Source organism: Talpa europaea (genome assembly GCF_964194135.1).
Source record: "Talpa europaea genome assembly, chromosome: 8".
Taxonomy (NCBI): Eukaryota; Metazoa; Chordata; class Mammalia; order Eulipotyphla; family Talpidae; genus Talpa; species Talpa europaea.
The window spans coordinates 96,762,225-96,780,222 of record NC_140075.1 but is presented as its reverse complement, the minus strand read 5'-3'; the positions used below and the strand labels follow the sequence as shown (position 1 = coordinate 96,780,222).

Here is a 17,998-nt window from a genome sequence, read left to right as displayed (position 1 = left end):
CCCCACTAGAGGTCACTGGAGCATATGCTGGGTAGAAGGAGCCTGTGTCTTTGGGGCAGGGCTGCGCTGTGCAGAGAGAAGAGCTCAGGAGCTCCCACAAGCACATTCCTGAGAGTATCTTCCCCAGGGAGAAAGCACAGAATTTTATCATATAGGGGGAAAAAAAATTAACAAAGCATAGCTGTAGGATTTATGATGTCTACATTTGTAATGTCTGCACAACGAAATTAGAACCAGTGGGATAGGGGTTGAAGGATGAGATGAAGCCTAGTTTTTGTCATTTCTTTAATCTCCTTACTCTCTTCTACATCATTTTATATTAATTTTTTTAATTTTTAATTCTTGTTATATTAACAAATGCCTTGGTAGCTAGCCTCCGATAGAAAAAAAAACTCAGCAAGAGTTGGCATTTTCTAATAAAAGCAGGATAGTCAGACCCACACTCATACATGGGAAGAAGCCTGTTTGGGGGTGACAACTGACAGGAACACTGTCTGCTTGCCTGCAGGAAGAACTGCTGGGGCCATGGAGGTGAGAATCAAAGGAACACCAAAGAGGCAAACCTGTCAACGATGAATCTGCCAAGGACTCCAAAGGTGACACTGGCCATGGTGAATGCATGACAAAGCCTTAAAAACAAGGACCAAACCTCCAGGAGGAGAGAAGGAGACAGGATAAGTCTGCAGGCGAATGTGTCATGTTATTGCAAAACTTCAGCTGCCCAGTGGAACCTTTCCAACATCAACAGTCCCCAGGCCAGAAAACAAACCTGGCGTCACAGGGTCTGAGTGTGAAAGAAGGATGTTTGGGGTGTAAAAGAAACCGGGATGGCCTTTTTGCCTCTGAGAGAAAGCTAGAAGAGCACTTGGCCAGAGAGCTTCTCAGAGACCTACTTGAATCTCCCTAGAGACACAGCTCACCTGAACCCAGAATCTCTCTTCACTCTCTAATGGGAAACAGTCTCAAGGGCCTGACCCAGAGACTCCAGTCCGTGCCACAGCCAGACACACGGTATCATTATCATGTACCTGACTTCTCATCCAACCAAAGGTAAAAGGCAGTACAGAAAGACAGTCCATCCAGGGTAGCCATCATTTTTAAGCAGTTATGGTGTGCTTACTATATGCCAGGTATTTTATATACATTGTTGGATCTGCAGAAAAATCCTTCAAGTCACTAATAGCTTTGTTTTCCATATCAGCCTGTCAGTGGGAAGTCAGCATTGGAAGCCGGATATGAACATGCTCTTGCTATGAACATGCTCATGCTCTTGCTATATGGTTTGCCTGTTCTATAGAAAAAAATTCTCTGAAAGTCAAGCCCCAGGATGCTTCCTTGTGACCCCATTTGTGGGATCCTGCACCAGAACAGAATGTGACAGCTTGACAAGGGCTCCTGTGAGCTGGTCAAGGCTTGTGAGCTGCCTAGAGTGCCTGTGGGGACCTCCCCACATGTCAGGAGATGTCTCAGAAGGCACATCTCCCATTTCTGCTCGGTTTATGAGAGGGAGACATATGAGAAAGATACCCCATACACACATTTCCATCCAATGCTTCTATTTCAACCCCACTGCCAGGTGCCAATAAACCTTTTTCTGAAAAGGGTCAGAAAAATGTCAGGTCAGGCGGTCTCTGTCACAACTATTCAGTGCTACTGTTTACCATGAAAATGCTTATGGGCAATACAGCACAAAAATGATTGTGGCCATGTTACAATAACACTTCATTTGCAAAAACAGAACCCAGTTATTTGCCAATCCTTGCTATATGCCTTTTACATACTTATATCTAAAAGACTGATCAGGTCTCAGGCAGTATTATCACTAGACCATGCTGGAGAAAGCCCCCAGTTTATTAGGAAATTCCTAAGGTCTTAAGCTCTGATAATTTCTGCTGGTCTCCATTTCTCTCAGGGAAACTTTAGCTCTCCTCAACCATCCTGCCCTATACACTAACCTACAGCCATGACCCCATACAGTCTGGGGTTAATAGGGAAAAATAAAGGTAACTGAGCCACCCCAATGGAAGGGAGCTGGTTCTACCTGCCTGGAAGCCATTTCTCAATATGACCCGATTCATCCAGATGGAAACCATAAAGTGGAAATGCAAACGGAAAGCAAAAGAACTTGAGTGGAAGCAAACATCACCAATGACTTGATAACACCACCTTGCTACACGCAGAGAATACAGCTCAAGGGAACACACATTCTGTTCCCAAGGATAAGAACTAATCCTCAAGTACTTAGTAGCTGTGACTGGAACAAGTCACGTCCTCCCTCAGCCTGTGACTCTTCATGTGTCAAGGTGGACAATATTCAGGTCATAGGGTTATGGTAAATGTGAGCTCACACAGGCACAGATGTACAGGAGCTGCCATGGACGAGCTATGGGGACAGTGATGAGTCACTCATGATCACGGTGCTCTTTTCTCCTCCATCTTTCCCCAAAACGATCAAGCACACTGAGTTGGATTCTCTAGTAGATATAATAGACAGACAGGAAAGCCCTTGGCCTCTTGACATGTATACCTAGGCAGAGAAATTAAACAATGGTAGATGAAAGAGATAGACGGGAACAAGCGATAGATGTCAAATGAGTGTTCTGGGCAGAAGGTGCTGAATGATTTCAGAGACAGATCATGCTCATATGCACCACTTGACCACACAATGAGAATTAATGTTTAGACTGAAGATCTGTAGACCTGCTGGGGATTCAGGATGAATGGGGGGAACCATTTGCAGACGTCATTCCAGATACCACAGTCACCAAAACTCACCATGTTTGCCAACAGCGAGTGGGTAGGAGAAGATTCTAAGAAGCAGCTTTCTAATAGGCGTTTTTGCTTAGGGTGACAATCACAAATTCTTTGCACTATAAGCTGTATCATTAATATTTTTCCTACCAATAATGATGATAATAAGAAAAATATATATATACACACACACACTTACAATTTATTATATACTTAACATTTATTACTTAGCTATATAGACATTAAGCTCAGACTTTAATCACAATCCTTTGAAGAAAAGATGGTGACCCAGTATGAGACTGAGGCTCAAGCAGGTTATTTTGAGTTGACTGGGTCACTCACCAGTTGGAACCAGAAAGTGATACCAGGTTTCCCTGATTCCAACACCTATACTTTAACCTTGGCACTATTTTCTCAAGGATTCTGGCCCACGGGATTTCACATGGTCTCATTCCCACCCCAGCACCCCCAGACCTCCTCCAACCAGACATGTGCAAAGTCACTGACCAGAGAAAACCCCAGTGCTGCATTGGATCTACCTCATGGTCTAAACCACTCCATGCATGCTTGCGGCCATATGGCCACCTTGAGGATGGAGTGGCAGTGTAGGGACAATTGATAAACCTAAAGAGAGCTGAGGATGGCATACTGACAATTAATGGTTGTGTAAAACTCTGGCAGGGATGTACCTTTTGTTTATAGACTCTACTATCTAAAATGACCAGACATAAATTATGCCAGGTGGCATTTCTCACATTGAAGTGTTAGGCTGAAAGAAAGCTGATTCACCCTGAGAGATTAGGTTTGTTAGTATATTTTCCTGTTGATCAATATCTGGTCTTTATTAATGGTGAACCTTATTGACTTTGGTCTTCATTAATGGCGAATGAATGCTACAAATAAATCTTATGAACCTGAAACCTCTTAAAAAAATAGCACATTTTTAATGAAGTTCAGCTAATAATCAAAACCTGAACACATACAAGGCCTTCACAAGATCAGGCCAGTAGATCTAGGGTTGTAAGCAACTATTTTGAGTCTCAAAAACACATAGAACCAAGTGTCTTGAGGCTTGAAGTCCAACTGTAGCTAAGTCCAGCCATTCTTCCTTCAGATCTTTCTGCATGGCATAAAGAATGTCAATTAAACATAGTGAGAAGTTTTTTGACTAAATAACCCACTAGTCATGAAAGATGATCCCTGGGTTAATAGTTAATTAATAGAAAATTAAAATTGGGAGGGACTAGGTCAAAGAATCTGAATTTTCCAGCTGTAGATATTGACCTGCTTGAGTCCACACAGCAGTTAGTCAACTGTGTATGGGTTTCCTGCTTGTCTCATCTGGGACACATGATTTACCTGAATTCCTTATGTTGGTGTTGTTCAGTTTGGAGTCCTTGATGACCAAGTGCTTAATCCATAGTGTGGGAGCTGTGATTTCTGAAGAAAAAATGAGAAGAGAAAAAATAAAGTCTGAGCAAAGAGAGCATGTAACTTGGGAGGAAAATCCCCAGACATCTCAGTAGCTGTTTATAAGTCTCAAGCATCAAGGCTTGTGCTACCTCCCCATTCCATATCCATTTTCCCTTTCTATGGGGGCTCCTCTGGTCCAACCAGGGCCTCCTGTGCCAGGAGGCAGAGTGGTCACAGTCCAGAGGCGCTGAGCCACTCCATCCAGGAATAAAAATATTATCCCAGGAGGTGAGGAACATGGGCCAAGCCAAGGCTCTCTCAGCTGCTTCCCTGGATTTAAAGGGGATAAATCAACAAATGAAGGCCAAACAAACCGCAGAGACCATTTTGGAGGAAACGACTGAGCCACAGCAGATTTCAGCTTGCTCAGACTCTGTTCCACATGGGAAAGAAAGAAATGGGTCCTATGTATGTTTCAAGTCCCTTTCTAGTAGTATCTCACTGAACAGAGACTGAATTCCTCCATCCAGTGAGCTCCAGGGTGGCTCCAGGCTCTCCAGGGCTTGGATCACCCAGGGGCCCGGTGATGTGAGAATCCTGGATGACCCTGTACAGACCATACAGTGACAAGATCTTCGGTGGGGGTATTGGGGAGGTGTCCCAAGTAGACATGGTCTCCATTCCTCATCCCAGCCCCCCTTCCCCATCCCACATTCACCAATGATCCAGAATGTTTTTGGACCACTGAAATATTCAAACTTCTAGACATGAACACACATATTCTACTAAATGACCATTTGCAAAGACTGTCGCAAATTTCAATCCTTCTCTCTAGAGCTGAGCCTAGGGATATCTCTAGCTACCATACCCACCAGTGGCATGATTTCTTTTTATTCCTCTTAGTGTCCTGTCTTACGATCCAGGCCTGGACACATTGACTGAAAGCTGCTTAGAGGCTGCTGCCTATTGCACTGAGAGTTAAACCTTGTCAAACTTCATAAATGCACTCCTGTTCCTCCTTGTGGGAATCTGCACTACATAGTGAAGCACACTAAAGAATGCAGGTCCTGAGCAGCTCAAAATTCAATCAAGGCCAGGCTTCTGTACCCCAGGCTCCTCCAATTTACTCCTTATATCTCCAGGGAGAGCTAATCTCTCCCACCAGCTACCACAATTTCACTATGACCTGGAATTTATCCTCTCCTAGATGTCTTGACTCAGTGCTCAAGTTCCTATAACTTAGCCAAATCAGCTCCACTAGCCAGTCTCTTTCTTGCTACTTTCCCTGTTATACTCCACTCCCACCTGATTCCCTCCTTTGTCTGTGCCAGCCCCCCTGCCTGCCATGCCCTGATTCCTCCCTCCACTTTGAAGACCCAATTCAAGTGGCATCTCTTCCTGCATCTTTCCCCAGGCCATTGTGATCTCTTTCTTCCATGACTGTTCATTACAGTAAAAATGGAGACATTACAATTAAACATACAAAGTTCTCTAAATATTGCAACTGTCTTGAGAGCAAAGTCTTCCATCTGGATTTCTCCCTCATCCCTCACCAAGCCAAACGCAGAGCTGGGCACAGAGCAGGAAGGGTGCTGGTTCATTTACAGAAGAGATGCTGCGGCCTGACTGTGTCCCTCAGCCCTGGCTCCTAGGTCTTGGCAACCCAAAGGGTCCATCCCGGCTGTGTTATTGTTGGACATTAGCAGCCAGGCAGGAAGCCTGGCAAGAACATAGGCCCTTTCCAAAAGTGGAGAGTGTACCAGTTCCTGGGAGGATTGCATTTTTTTAAAGGTTAAAACAACCCAGGTTAAACTGGGAAAAACTAAAATTAAAAAAGAAGCAAATAATAATAAACCTTAAACAAACATCTGAAGAACAGACCTTGACCTTCCCCAAATCTGAAAATAGGTGGGAGAATGCAAGTAGGAAGTAATACAAGAGCTTACCATCCCCGTCGAACACCAGCTGAGTCTCTGCTGTGGGCGTCGGCTTAGACCCGTCATCTGAATTGAGGGTTAAAAAGAATCGAAAAGAGACTACCATTATTGAGGTAAATACTATCTACTCTCCAGCACTGTTGAATGGTTGGGGTTTGCACATGGCCCGGCCAAGTCCCAGTGAAGATACCAAAGAGGAAGAAAGAAGAGAAGAAAAGAAGAAGAAGGAAAAAGAGAACCAGAGAAAGACACCAACAGTAAGATACAGTCAGCTCACCACCCCCGGGGAGGGACCGAGGGGAGCTCAGTAGCCACAGCTCTGGAGGAGCTATCTCCATTAATCTGACTGAACCAGCACATCTGTCAGCTGTTGTTCCTCTCAGTGGGAAGCCAGGAGGACCATCTTCCCAAGCAGCCCTGAGTTTGGGCCAGCACATATGTGGCATCAAAAAGAGGTGCCTCCAGTTCCTTCTCTCCCTGCTCTGAACCCAGCCCAGTACCTTTCATGGAGGCACTTAAGGAAAACAAGAGACTGCGGAGCTGCTCCCTCCTACTTGCTAGCTATTTCTCTGCCTTCGTTTTTAAAAGACGAAATGGCAGGAAGGACCATTCTGTCTCCAGCATGTTGAGCTGAAGAGAATGGGGACTCTTTAGAACACTTTTAACTCTGAAGCAACATGCAGTCCAATTTCCAGTAAGAGGTGAGGGCAAACAAAATGGGAATTCTGGGGCATGGGAAACTGCACCAGGCTGTGCTTTGAAGTTTTAGGGTAGCAGATGGGCATGGGGCATTCCCAGGAGCAGTTTTAATGCTCATCTTCTTCGAAGTGTTAGTAGCTCTCTGCAGAGTGAGAAACTCTGCAAGTCAGGAGTGAATGCAGACTTGATTTAACTTTGAGACCGCTGAGTTATTTTCATCAAAACCTGAGTTTAGAGCAGTGTTTCTCAACCTTTCCTTTTTTCATTACCTCCCACCTCCTACACATTTGTAAACATTTCACCAAATCATCAGCCTAGTGAAATTATAATAACTAAGGTATATTGTATGTGTTTGTATACTGTGTGTGTATGTATATACATGCACACATAATTGGGTCTTGGGTCTTTTATATGCTTTATATGTACAAAGAGCAAGGATTCATAACACCCCACCAAGACTCAATTTCCACCTCCTTGGTGAAGACTGGGAGCAATAACCTTTGTCCCCACAAAGGATTCAGTTTAGTCATTTCTGTGTCCCGTTGGTGGGGGGATGGAAGGAGAATCTGTGAGCTCAGTTTGATGATTACACCATCAGTCTCTTCCCAAGACCCTCCAGAGGTCCTTTGGAACTGAACACTATATTTATTTATATTAACTATTTATGGAGAGGGCAAGTGCTCAGAGAGTCTCCCAGACGCCAGTCAGATCATCAATAACAACCCCGCACCATGTGGAGTTCCCAGAACCTTCATGACTTCCCTGCATCTTATCAGCAGTGACAGAAAGAACAGAATCCTGAGCCCTCTCTTGTACCAACACCCCAACCTGGGGATCTTAGCCAAGGCGACAGAGACCCTAACCCTTGCTGAAGCCCCCAAGCTGGCCGGGTGAGACATCTGATAACATCCCACCTGTTGTTGTGCTCAGGTGTTGACACCAAGATCCAGCCCCCAGAGGGGCCAAGGCCATCCTGAATTATTTGGCAATCATCCCAAGGAATGAGATGAAGGAGGAAGAGAAGAGCAATGATGCTGGATACTTTATGTGCCTCCAAATGGAGTCTAGAACTGGTATCTTTGATGCTGAGCTGTGTTAGTTTGCTCTGGAAGTCACTGAGGGAGAATAATCACAGAACAGAGCCTCACAATGTCACTGCTTTCATAGCATCGCTTCCCCTGACTCTATTAACACCTCTTTCTATTGAATTCAAAGAGCCACCAGTGAAGTCTTCCGGCAGCTGCAATGCACATTTGGTTGCTCCTGCCGATGTAGACTCCACGATCTCAGTAGCCCCATGCTCAAGCCCTCCTTACAGGAGTGTTAAGGGTAAGGTAACAAAGGGAAAGTGAGAAGTAAAATACCCGCTCAGAGACTATGGTGAAAACCCAAGTGAAAAATGGTTTATATGATATTTTAATATTCAATTAAAACCCTCTCATATTATAAGAGTTGGTGCTCTCTTTGGAGCTGAGTAAGAGAAAACATTCTGTTTATTTCTCCCATCATCCAGATTGCAGTCTAGGATGCCCCATCTGGTCTAGTGAGCAGCAAAGAGAACAAGGAGGGTTCCCACCTCCAGGGGAAGTTTCGCACTCCTACAGGTCAAGACCTCCACAATCACCCAGCTGCGGACCCAGAAGCCCACAGAGCATGACGCCACGTGCTGGGAGTGAATCTTGCCGCAGGGTGGGGTCACCGAGGGTGAGGAGACACAGCTGTGCTACCACAATGGAGGCCCCAGATGGAAATCTTTATGAAGTGAGAACAGAAAAGCGCCCTGATGCCAGGAGAGCCACCTGTGAAATTCAGCATGCCCAAAGGATGGGGAGCCAGGCCAAAGCCAACAGGACCCTCTGACCATCATGTCCGGGCACCTGGGCCCCTGGCTTCCAACCCAGCAAACAAGCGCACCCTTCTACCAACATAGGTCCAAGGCGTGGATCCAAGGTCCACATCAGTTCTGCTTCCCGGCAAGGCTTGGGATGACACCAGGCCCCACACTGGGGAGAGGGCACCGCTGCCACATGTGTCCCTGGCTTCCCACTCGAGAGGGGTTTCACTCCAGAACCCAGTTTTACATTCAAACAGTGGGGTAAACTGAACCCCTCCCTTTTCCTCACTGAGGTGTGAGAGCTTCTTCTAAAAATGATGATGCCGACCTCCCCAGCACAGTGTAGGTATAAGAGACTTAAAGTCCTTGAAAGGAGGTATATACCATGAGTGCTAAACCATCTTACCCAACGGCTCGCTTTTAAAATTGTATTTGGAAAATTGAAATCCCATCAAAGATTTTAAATTAAATGTAAAGTAAACCTTACAACTCAATCAGAAGACAAGTAACCTGATTTCCAAATAGAGGAGATAGTTTAGCAGATATTTCATCAAAGAAGATGTACAGGCAGCCAATAAATACATGAAAAACATCATTAGTCATTAGGAAAACACAACTTAAAACCACAACAAGGGGACAACAGTCACTGAGCCATGATGCTGTAGAATCTGCTGGCTCTTCATCAAATTACCCAGAGGATGTGAGTGCTGCTTCACACAGACAGCTAGAAAATAAAGTTCCAGAGAAACCGAACCGGTTGCAGGAAGAGAATGGAATTCCAGTGCATGCAAAGGGTGAGGGAGCCGATGTCCTCTCCTCGAGAGCCACTGTGATTCTTGCAATGGGTAGAACAGCAGCTGGCTATGTCATCATTTCCCAAGGAGCAAGGGTGGTTTCAATTTATCATCCCAGCACTCAGCTGGTTCAATGGATCAATAATCTGATAAAGAATCTGAATTCTGGGCCTCCCCAGAGGTGCAGCGGTTGAGCACTGGGCTGCGAAGCTGCCCGCAGCCTCTGCAGCTCCGGTTTGATCCCCAGCCGCCAGCGAGGGTCCCACATGGCGCGCAGACCTCTCCTGCCGCCCGCTGCTCCCCTCAGCAGTGTACTTCGTCTGTCTGTTCTGCTCCCCGCTCTGTCTCTGGTGAATTCTCTCACCCTCCTGCGCTTCTTTGAAGATCAATTTTTATTGGCTTGTACGAAATGCCCACAATTAGGCAGTCTTTACCATGACAAAGACAAAATGACAATGAGATGTTGCTATATTCCTACTAGAATGGCTCTTGAAAAAAGGTCTGTAGTAAGTACTGGTAAGGATGTGGAGAAATTGAACCCTCGTTCTCTGCTGGTGGGAAAATTGGGCAGCCACTTTGAAAAAGAGTGATTTATTTAAGAAGTTAAGTACAAATTTTCCACTCAACTCAGAAATTCTTATTCTGGGAATCTGTCCAAGGAAAATAAAAAACATGTCCTCCCAAAGACATGTATACAAATATTCATAGCAGCTTATTCATAATAGCTTCAAGTTGGAAACAATCGAAATGTCTGCCAGCTGGTAAGTAGGTAAACAAATTGTGATATATTCATATAATGGAATATTACTCAGCCATTAAAAGGAATGAACTACTAATACATGTGGCAATACAGATGAACCTTAAAAACATTATACTAAACGAAGAAATCATGTGCAGATACTGCATATTGTCTGATTCCCTTTATAGGAAATGTCTAGAAGTAAATCTACAGAGATAGCAGAGATTCCTTGTGGCTAGGGCTGGTGTAGGGGTGTGATGTAACTGCAAATGCTACAAGGTTTCTTTTCAGGATGATGGAAATGTTCTGCGGTAGTGGCTGTGCAACTCTATAAAAAAATACTAAATTCATTGAACCGTATATTTACAATGGGTAAATGCTACAATATATAATTATACTTCAATAAATCTATTAAAGCAAAAGTGGGAAATAGTGCCAAAGTCTTCACAGATAAATCACCAGCAGCAGCTGCCAGATCTGTGAACAATTCTTAATTTGGGGACAAATTTCCGTATACTGAAATACATATATCTGAATCTCAGTTTACAAATATGCATATGAAAATATGATACTTGGCTTATTCTTGGTAATTCTTTTAGACCTCAAATAGTTAGACTTATTTCTCTTTAATATCACACTATTCTTCTAGAGCCAAGAGGAAGGTGATAAAAAACTGGTAGGAGAAGAAAAGTAAATACAAAACATAAGGATATAATAATAATAAAGCTAATGAGAGTATTTCTCAAAGGTGATGTCAAGATCAAAAATAAAAGGATCACCACACTTTGCAACACTCAAAGTTTCTGGCAGGTGGCTTTCCTCTTCTATCCTCACCTCCGGCCAGGGTGGAGGAATTCACTGGGCCGACAATAAGAGATGGAGTCTCAGTGCAGAGAGGGATTTGCTCATGGCGGCGGCAGAGGCAGTGAGCAACTTTGGAAAAAGCCCAGAGTCGTGGGGTTTGGCCTCCCCCGGCCCCCACCCCCAACCAGGCCTCGTTCTTGCAGGTGCAGCTCCAGAAAGTCACAGCCCCCGCTCGGGCTCCGCGAGCTGACACAGACAGTGGGTTTGTGTGACAGCACAATTCCCTGCCCTGCGAGAAGGCCTGGCCCACGCACAGACAGCTGGAAGTCACTTCGACCCCCGATGACACCGCTCAAAGCCTCCTCTGTTTGGCTTTTTGATTCCTGATTGACGTTTGCTGGCGAGTGGAGATAAATGCCGAGCTGAGGACAATGTTGATCCGCTCTGACTATTCTCAGGGAAAGACTTTTCAGAATAACAAACAAAACAAAACAAAACCCAAAAACATTGGTGCGCTTAAGGGGCTGAATGGAACCCAAGAGGTCCAGGGAAGCAGGGCCGGGCCTTTCAAGGGGCTGGCAAGTCCATTGAGGAGTTAATTGTTTGGGTGTACAATGAGTTTATTCTGACCACATACAAAGAGCTTTCTCTTCCAGGTCCTTCAAAAGCACACGTGTCAAAGGGGACGGAGTAGGAATCTGTATTAATGGCATCTCTTGGGGTCTCGAAGACTGAGGAGCCTTGGAGAATGAGGAAAAAAGAAACCACCACCCCCATCCTGCGATTCAGGGGGTCTCTCTGCATCCCAAGTCCCCTTGACTCTTGGGCTCTGCCCAAGCCATGTCCACTGCTGTCACCCTTTCCCTCGTATTCTTTTAGGCTGCCATTGGCCATCTTTTACAAAGACATAGAGATAAACTTAACCTTGGTAGAGCAGCTAGAAAGCTCTTGCTTTTAAAGGGACCACATTTATGACAGAGCCTCCATCTGCCCTCAGCACATGACTCAGAGGTCTAGTGTGGATCGTGAGATGACTCATCCTGGGCATCAGAGGGAGACAACTGTGCTTGTTTGCAAAAGTCCCTTAAGAATCTGGCCTGAAGCAGAGCAGGAGGAGAGCGGGCTATTGGTTGACCTTCACGTTCCCTGAGATGTGTGTCCCATGGCCAGTGAGGCTCAGAAATGTAAGTAAGCTGTTCAAATTCTGACCTTCGAGAGCAGAAGCTATCTGGACATTTCAGGTCCTCTCCAGAGCAAGAGAACAATGCTTTGCATTGTCGGCCCACCTGGAATTTCCTCCACAATGAAGTGAAAACAATTTGCTTAAAACCACCTTTTCACAAGCACTTCCCCCACCCCCTTAAGCTCCACATTTTCCTGAATAAGAGCAAAACCATGAGGTTGGTATAAAAAGTAGACCAAAAATAGAAAAGGAAGAAGGCAAGGAGGACAAAGGAAAGGGGGGGGGCAGAAAGGGGTGGTGCAGGGGAGGAGGGAGACGGGACATCACTAATGACAGAGTCAGCTCAGGGGTGGATTCACATGGAAGAAGAATGCTCATTTCAACTTTTTATTTTGCAATGATTAAAAATACATAGGAAGTTGCAAAAACACAAAGGTTTTTGCAAAAAGGTCCCATGTACGCTTAACCCAGTTCCCCACAACGGTAACATCTTTGTAGGCAACATCATTACATAGGCAATCTATAATGATGTAAATAACATCATTACAGAATATCAAAATGAGGAAATAGATATTGATGGAGTCTACAAACCCTACTCATGCTCCAGCAGTTTTATATGCACTTACTGGGGTGTGTGAGTGTGTGTGTGTGTGTGTGCAATTCTATGCAGTTGGTCCACATGCAGATTCATGTAGCACCACCACAACCGAAGACGCAGAACTAGTCCATCATCACAACAATCTCCCTCATGCTACCTTCTAACAATCACACTTTCCTACCTTATCCATCACCCTTGGCAACCACTAATTCCCTCTCTACAATTTTGTCATTTTTACAGGTATAGAAATGGAGACATGGGCCTCCCCGGTGGCGCAGCGGTTGAGTGCTGGGTTACGAAGCTGCGCGCAGCCTCTGTAGCGCCGGTTCGATCCCCGGCTGCTCCCCGGCCACCGGAGGAGGGTCCCACATGGCGCGCAGACCTCTCCTGCCGCCCGCTGCTCCCCTCAGCAGTGTACTTCAGTCCTTCTGCCTGCTCTGCTCCCCGCTCTGGCTCTGGTGAATTCTCTCACCCTCCCGCGCTTCTGACTGTACCCAGTGCTTGTATAAACAAAACAAACAAACAAATAAAATAAATAAATAAAGCATGCCTCTAATAAAAAAAATTAAAAAAAAAAAAAAAAGAAATGGAGACATGCCAGTTGACCTTTTGAGAATGGCTTTTTCTACTTTGCAAAATGCTCTTGAGATCCGTTGTTGTGGCACGTATAACAGCCTTTCCTTCCTATTCTGAGTTACGTGGGCACGTCATAGTTTGTTTCACCAGTTGGGTGTTGGGGCTGATTCCATCTTTGCCTATTACAGAAAAAGCTGATGTGATCATTCGCCTGCAGGTCTTTATGTGCACAAAAGTTTTCATTTCTCTGTAATAATATGCTCAGGAGTATAATTGCTATATTATATAATAAACATGTTAAGTGGTCCAGTTTTTAAAGAAATTTCCAAAGTATTTTCCAGAATGGTTACATCTTTTTACATTCTTATCATCAATACATGGAAGATGTAGTTTCTCTGCCGCCTCACCAGCTCTTGGTATTGTCACTGGTTTTATATTTTTCTTTTCTTTTTCTTTTTTTTTAGCTTTTCTAATGGGTATATAGTGATATTTAATCATAGTCTTAAATTTGCATTTCCTTTATGGCTAATGATGCTGAACATCTTTTTGATTACTTATTTGCCCCCTCCATATTTGCTTTGGCTAAATATCTATTTGTATATATACCCATTTTAATGGAATTGTTTTTTAATTGTTAAATATGGGAGAATTCTCTATATATTCTAAATATAAGCTCTATGTCAGATTACATGCTTTGCAAGTATTTCCTCCCTGTCTTTTACCAAGATAATAATTTGTTTTGTTACTCTAAGCCACCAAAATTCAAGGTTCACCTAGATTTAGGTTCTAAAGATTGTCTCTGTTTTCTCCTAAAAGTCTGATTAGCTATACTTTTCATGTTTAAGTCCATGGATCCATTTCATATAAAGCGTGAGGTTTGGGCTGAGGGGTTTAGATGCTTTTTGTCATAAATTTCTGCATATGGATGCCCATTGCTGCAGCACCACTTGTTGAAAGGCCTGTCCTTCCTTCACTGAGCTGTTTTTGTACTTTTGTGGAAAATCAGGTTGCCACATGTGTGTAGCCCCACTTCTGGGTTCTCCACCTGCTCCACTGATCCTGGTGTCTATGTCTTGGTCAGCACCACACACTGTCTTGATTACTGTAGCATTTGTAAGTCCCCAAATTAGACAGAGTATTATGATTCCAACTCTATGACATCCCAGAAAAGACAAAAACTATGGAGAAAGTGAAAAGAGCAGCGGTTGTCAGGGGTTAATATGGGAGAGGTGTATGGACAGAACACAGGGGATTTTCAGAGCAGTGAAAATATTCTGTATCCCATGAAATGTACAACACTGAGTGGCCCCTTATGTAAACCATTGGCCTTAGGCAATAATGATGTGTGTCAATTTAGGTTTATTAATTTCAAGAAATGTTAATATGCAATATGAGGTATGTCAATAGTGGGATTATGTGAAGTATGGGGTTACATCAAGAATGGGGGAGATTGCATGTGTGAGGGCAGAGAACTCTGTCCTCTTTATTTTGCTGTGCACCTAAAACTGTTCTAAAAAATTAAGTTATTTTTAAAAAGAAAATTAAATATTTTTTTTAAAGGGAGGAGTAACAGCATTTATTTCCAAGAATGAAGGGAAGCATGGGTTGAAAATTTATAAGGGGCCATGAAGGGAATAAAACATTAAAGGGGATAAAACATTTAGATCTAATATCTAAAAAAAAAACAGTGGTTTTTTTTTAGACTTTCTTTTTCTTTCTTTTTTTTTAAGATTTTATTTATTTATACAAGAACTGGGGTACAGGTCAGAGGCGTGAGAGGGTGAGAGAATTCACCAGAGACAGAGCCGGGAGCAGAACAGGCAGACGGACCGAAGACACTGCTGAGGGGAGCAGCAGTGAGGCATGTGGCAGGGAATCGAACATGCACTGCAGAGACTGCAGACAGCTTCACAGAGCGGCGCTCAACCCACTGCACTACCAGGTAGGCCCTAGACTTTTTTTTCTTTTTAAGAATTACTTCAGCAATTCTACTTCCATTGCCCTTTCATAGAAATTCTAGAATAAGCGAATCTCAGCTTGAATCTCAGCTTTCCTGCACCAGGCAGAGAATCGGTGCAACAGGGTCTGAGAGTGGCCTTTCAGACAGACACTGTGCTCAGAGCTGGAGAGAAGGCACTCAGAGGGGGCCCGGCCTTGCCATCAACACGCCGCAACCCTGGCCTGGCCTCCCTCCAGCCTGCTGTGCCAGGAACTGAACTCTCTCAGTCAAGGAACAGTTAGCAAATGAACAGGTTCTCAGTGCCCTGGCAAGCTCTGGGCTAGCTCACCTGGGTCGGGGGGCCCACAAAGGTACCAGCAGAGGGATCAAGAATTCGTTTCAGGGAACCTCCTTCAAGGTCTTTTCTTAGAGCTTCTAGCCATGGAGCAACCAGCCAAGCCTATTTGGAGGTGCTAGCTGGTTCTGCTCATTGATGGATCCTCGGTGACTATAACAAGCCCAGTACTTAGTAAGTTCTCAATTAATACTTGTAGAATAAAAGAAACAAGTACAAAATGCCAATGGTTACTAATAACACCAGGGACTCATAAGAATCTAGAGTTAGGAGATTTTCCCAGACCCCTAATTTCCTCTTCAGTTCTTAGAGATGGGGACGTGGCAGGATTTAGGATCCACCATGCATAAATTTTCTTGCAGTAACCCTCGAATAGGGGCCAAGAAAAGCCATGCTGGGGCAGCAGCTACTATGAGAAGGAGAGAGTGTGTGCATGCAGGCATACCCCGGCACACTCATGCACACCCTTTCTGCAAAGCCAACTTGTTGATAGGCTGAGCTTGGTTGGGGAGGTTTGGGGCATCGGGAAGCAGCAGCACATACATGTGGAGCCCTCGTCATGGGTTCCAAGCTGCTGGGGCACAGGTCAGTTTCACGGGGCACAGGATCAGAAAGAATGCTTCTCTACAAGGACATCTGACATGATCAACCAGCCAACCAGCCAAGCCTATTTGGAGGTGCTAGCTGGTTCTGCTCATTGATGGATCCTCGGTGACTATAACAAGCCAACCCACAGAAGTCACCAGCTGCCCATCTCCATTCAAATTCTGCCCAGACTGGCAGGTAATCAATAAATTTTTGCTACCGGATGGCAATGCCAAGAGACCAACTACTGATCCAGCCCCCCCTCAGTGCTGGGGAAGAGAAAAATGAGGTAGCTGGGAAGAGTTCAAAGTTATGTGAGCAGAATGACCTCCATGTATACAAGTCCCAAGACAGCTAGCCTGGCACACGGCAGTCAGGCGTGGGGCAAAGGAGACCTTCTCCAGTGTGCAGATCCCCGTGAGCGCTGAGGCTGAAAGCCTCACCATGCCCTCCATTCAGGCTGCCTGCATCTACCACCCTGAGTAAAGCTCATCCCTCAGCTGTTTGCCCAGCCGCTTGAACGACAAAGTCTCTGGGTCAGCACCAACCTGTAGACCAGACTCCACGAGCGATTCTAAAAATAGAGACACAGTGAGGGACCTTGAGAAGTAAATGTGACTCACTCTTTACTTGGATCAGTAAGTGAGAGATTAAAAAAAAGTCCTTGAAATTAAAGGCTTGTGGGGTTTAGGAAGTTCCACCCTAAAGGCTTGTGGGGTTTAGGAAGTTCCACCCCTTCCAAGACAGGCTTGACAGACACAGGAGTCCATACAGAGTATCAGCGGAGTATGCTAATGTTTTTATTTTTCTCTCTCCTTAAATGGCTAACTCCCACAAGTAGGGAGATGGCTAACTCTTATAAGTAGGGGAAAAAGCAAACTTCAAAAAAACCTCTAACGGCCATAAACTTTCACCTGTCATTTACTGAAGCATCACCACCAGATCTCAAAGGTTCTGGGTGCTCAGCTCCCAGAGAATGACCAGAAACCATTTTACAAGTGTTCCCCCATCCTTCTCACGTGAGCATTCGCACCCTCCGTCCCACCGGCAGCTAACTCCCCTCTTAGAGCTAACTTGGTGTTCAGTTGGTCTGGACGCGCTGCCAATCATCCCCACTGGTTCACGACAAGACCCTAAAAAGAGGCACGTCGGGACAACACACATGTCTTGGTTGGCCAGGAACAATGACACAGGGTAAATTCCTAATCTCTAAACGGTCACTTTCCTTCAGACTTCTCAGTTGACGCCCAGACTTCATCCTGTGTCAGCTTCTGCAGACTTCGACTGCTTTAGCAGCAGGTTGTCAGAGATTAAGGGGCTGCTGGGGGCCCTTTCCTCTCTTCGGATATTTGTCCGTAGCATCAATAAAATACATGTGTGTCCCTCCCACTCCCAGACACACACACACACCCCTTCCATCTTTCTTCAAGGGCTGGGACCAAAGCAGAGAGGAGGGGCAGCCAGGATGGGAGCACCCCAGATCAATGGATATTTGAAACTCAAACACATGGCCTGGGACCCACGCTGCACGTGTTAATTACCACACATGTGCCCATAAAGGGGTCCGTTAAACACAAGGGGCCCGAAGAACAGAGCGAGGGAAGGACATTCCAGGGGATTAAGTAAATAGTCTGAAGTTCTGACCCTCCTCCCCTCAGAGCACGTGCATCTGGGTAAGATAACAGCGCCTCCCTCCCTCCGACCCCCACCTCGTCCCCCACTTCTTCCCTCGGGCCCCACACCTGTGGATCCAGGAGCCGCAGCAGCCCAGGCCTCCCGTCCAGGGCCAAG

At 45.1% G+C, this 17,998-nt stretch overlaps 1 protein-coding gene across 1 annotated transcript in view; it reads right to left on the bottom strand.

Moving 5' to 3' along the window:
• Window positions 1–17,998, bottom strand: part of SMOC1 (SPARC related modular calcium binding 1) — a gene marked incomplete at both ends in the record, with an annotated part of 138,600 nt that overhangs the window by 32,579 nt on the left and 88,023 nt on the right. Inside the window, 2 exons of the mRNA XM_084240290.1 lie at window positions 4,111–4,191; window positions 6,111–6,167. Coding sequence (XP_084096416.1) covers window positions 4,111–4,191; window positions 6,111–6,167 — 138 coding nt within the window. The remainder of the gene's footprint in view (window positions 1–4,110; window positions 4,192–6,110; window positions 6,168–17,998) is intronic.